At 50.8% G+C, this 2447-nt stretch overlaps 1 protein-coding gene across 1 annotated transcript; it reads right to left on the bottom strand.

Moving 5' to 3' along the window:
- Positions 1-1337: 1337 nt before the first annotated feature.
- LOC147098371 (histone H1.5-like) lies at positions 1338-2050 on the bottom strand. The gene has a single exon (XM_085970021.1). The coding sequence runs from the start codon at positions 2048-2050 to the stop codon at positions 1364-1366; it is 687 nt and encodes a 228-aa protein (XP_085826147.1). The 3' UTR covers positions 1338-1363.
- Between the last annotated feature and the right edge of the window lie 397 nt (positions 2051-2447).

Genomic DNA, 2447 nt, shown 5'->3' with positions numbered 1-2447 from the left:
TCCTTTGCCTCCTTTACCTCGTCCAGTCATGCTGATTGTTCAGTCAAACTTTCTGCTGAATGAAAAACAAACTGCTTCTGGCTGCTCTTATATACAGCCGGCTCCGACCTGACTGAGAAAGCGCAGAGTGAGAGAGGCCGGGAGGGGAGGAGACAGAGTGAGAGATTAAACCGAGAGAGCGGGAGGGGAGGAGACAATTTCAAGAGTGACAGGCAGAGCAGAGAGCGGCCTCTGATCTTCCAGCTCCACCTCCAGCTTTCTGCAATCGCCATATTCAAACCGTTTATCGACAGTAGAACCGAAACACAGCGCTCCGCACAAACCCTTACAGACTTGGACTTCATGTTCAAGGCTTCCCTGAAACCAGAATCTTTTAAATAAGGTCCTGTTACCATTAACAATCAGTAATATTCCCGCCTATATACAGTTCCCTCTATCACAAGTCAACCCATTTCCTTCCATAGAGTCATAGAGTAATACAGCACGGATAGAGGCCCTTCGGCCCATCGTGTCCGCGCCAGCCATCAAGCCCTGTCTAATCTAAGCCCATATTCCAGCATTTGGCCCGTAGCCTTGTATGCTATGGCATTTCAAGTGCTCATCCAAATGCTTCTTAAATGTTGTGAGGGTTTCTGCCTCCACAACCCTTTCAGGCAGTGAGTTCCAGACTCCAACCACACTCTGGGTGAAAAAGTTCTTTCTCAAATCCCCTCTAAACCTCCCGCCCTTTACCTTGAATCTATGCCCCCTAGTTATTGACCCCTCTACTAAGGGAAAAAGCTCCTCAGCATCCATCCTATCTATGCCCCTCATAATTTTGTACACCTCAATCATGTCCCCCCTCAGCCTCCTCTGCTCCAAGGAAAACAAACCCAATCTGCCCAGTCTCTCTTCATAAGAGATCCATGTCAATCTCAGACCTTATTCCTTCTCCCCACACAGACGGGTTCAGCAGTTTACAAACACCTTATTCCAGGTGATTTGGAGAATCTCATGTGTTGGGGTTTGAGTGGTGACGCGGGGTATCTCTGCCAGTGTCTCCGTCTCACAGACTCTCACCCTGAACCTGTGAACTGAAAATGACCATGAACTGAGCCTGGAGCCGAACACCCCCCCAGTTAGAGTGAGGCGGGCCCGGGACATCCCATTCTCTGTGTTTTATTGCAGACACTGGGGGAGGGGTGGGTGCAGCGAATGTCAGCGAGTCACCAGGGAGCCGGGGTTCATTTGAATAGATTCCAATCGGGAATCTGAGCGCGGCCCCGGGACATGGATCATTTGATTCCGCGATCAGCTCTTTTTGGAAAGACGTGGGTGGCTCTGAAAAGAGCCTTTGGTTTCACATGTTTACAAGTTGTCCTTTTTACTTTCTTTTGCTCGCTGCTTTCTGAGACTTTGCTGATTTGGGCTTGGCCTTGGGTTTTTCCACCTTCTTGGCTGCCTTCACTTTTCCGCCTGTGGCTTTCTTGGGGCTCTTGGGCTTCTTCACCGCAGCCTTTTTCCCAGACGCCGCTATCGCTGTCTTTTTTGACTTTGATGCCTTCTTGATGATCGTTTTCTTGGCTTCTGGTTTCTTGGCTGGAGATTTCTTGGCTGCTGGTTTCTTGGCTGGAGATTTCTTGGCTGCTGGTTTCTTTGCTGGAGATTTCTTGGCTGCTGGTTTCTTGGCTGGAGATTTCTTGGCTGCCGGTTTCTTCACCTTATTTCCCTCTTTCCGCTGCGATTCCTTCTTAGCGAGCCTGAAGGAACCCGCGGCGCCCGTGCCCTTTGTCTGCTCCAGGGAGCCGTTTTCCACTTTCCTCTTGATACTTAACCTGATCTGGGAACTTAACTTCAGCACATCGACGCCGTTGGCAGCCAGAGCCTTCTTTATCGCGGCCAGCGATATCCCCTTGCGATCGCTGCCACTCGCCACAACCTTGAGGATCTGCTCGCCCAACGTGGGACCGGCTGGTTTGGAGCGGGGAGCCGCCTTCTTCTTCTTGCTGGGAGACTTGGTTTGAGCGGCGGCGGCAGGAGGAGCCGTTTCGTCGACTGCAGTGTCAGTCATGTCCGCGACTCTGTCGAAAATCTCTCTGACAGTCAAAGCTGGGTGAGAAATGAAACGAGAGGCGGCGGCACAGAGCAACTTAAAGGCAGCGAGCGGACGGGGCGGAGACATCCTGCTGTCAGCTCCCGGCCCCTCCAGCCTCTCTGTGTTTCTCTCTCCTAATAACTCTCCGATTCCAATTAAACTCGGGCACTCCTGATTCCCAGACTGGCCTCTTTCTGTCTCGAAGACCGGGGTGTTTGCTGTCGAAAAAGTTTCATCAGAATTCAAGACAGCAATTTCAATTTAAAGCCGTTTCATTGCTGCACTGACCGCGCTCTCTCACCCGATCGCCGACATGTTCTCTGTTTTTTGACTGAAATTTGAAATCAACTAAAACTTCATGTTTAATTCCCAC

The sequence above is a fragment of the Somniosus microcephalus genome, chromosome 29, assembly GCF_052327205.1.
Source record: "Somniosus microcephalus isolate GS21.2 chromosome 29, FLI_Smic_1.0, whole genome shotgun sequence".
NCBI lineage: Eukaryota > Metazoa > Chordata > Chondrichthyes > Squaliformes > Somniosidae > Somniosus > Somniosus microcephalus.
This window is presented reverse-complemented; position numbering and strand designations above follow the sequence as displayed.

Excerpts from the sequence above, each read along its gene's own strand:
- LOC147098371 (XM_085970021.1), bottom strand. The coding sequence starts at position 2,050 with ATGACTGACACTGCAGTCGACGAAACGGCTCCTCCTGCCGCCGCCGCT.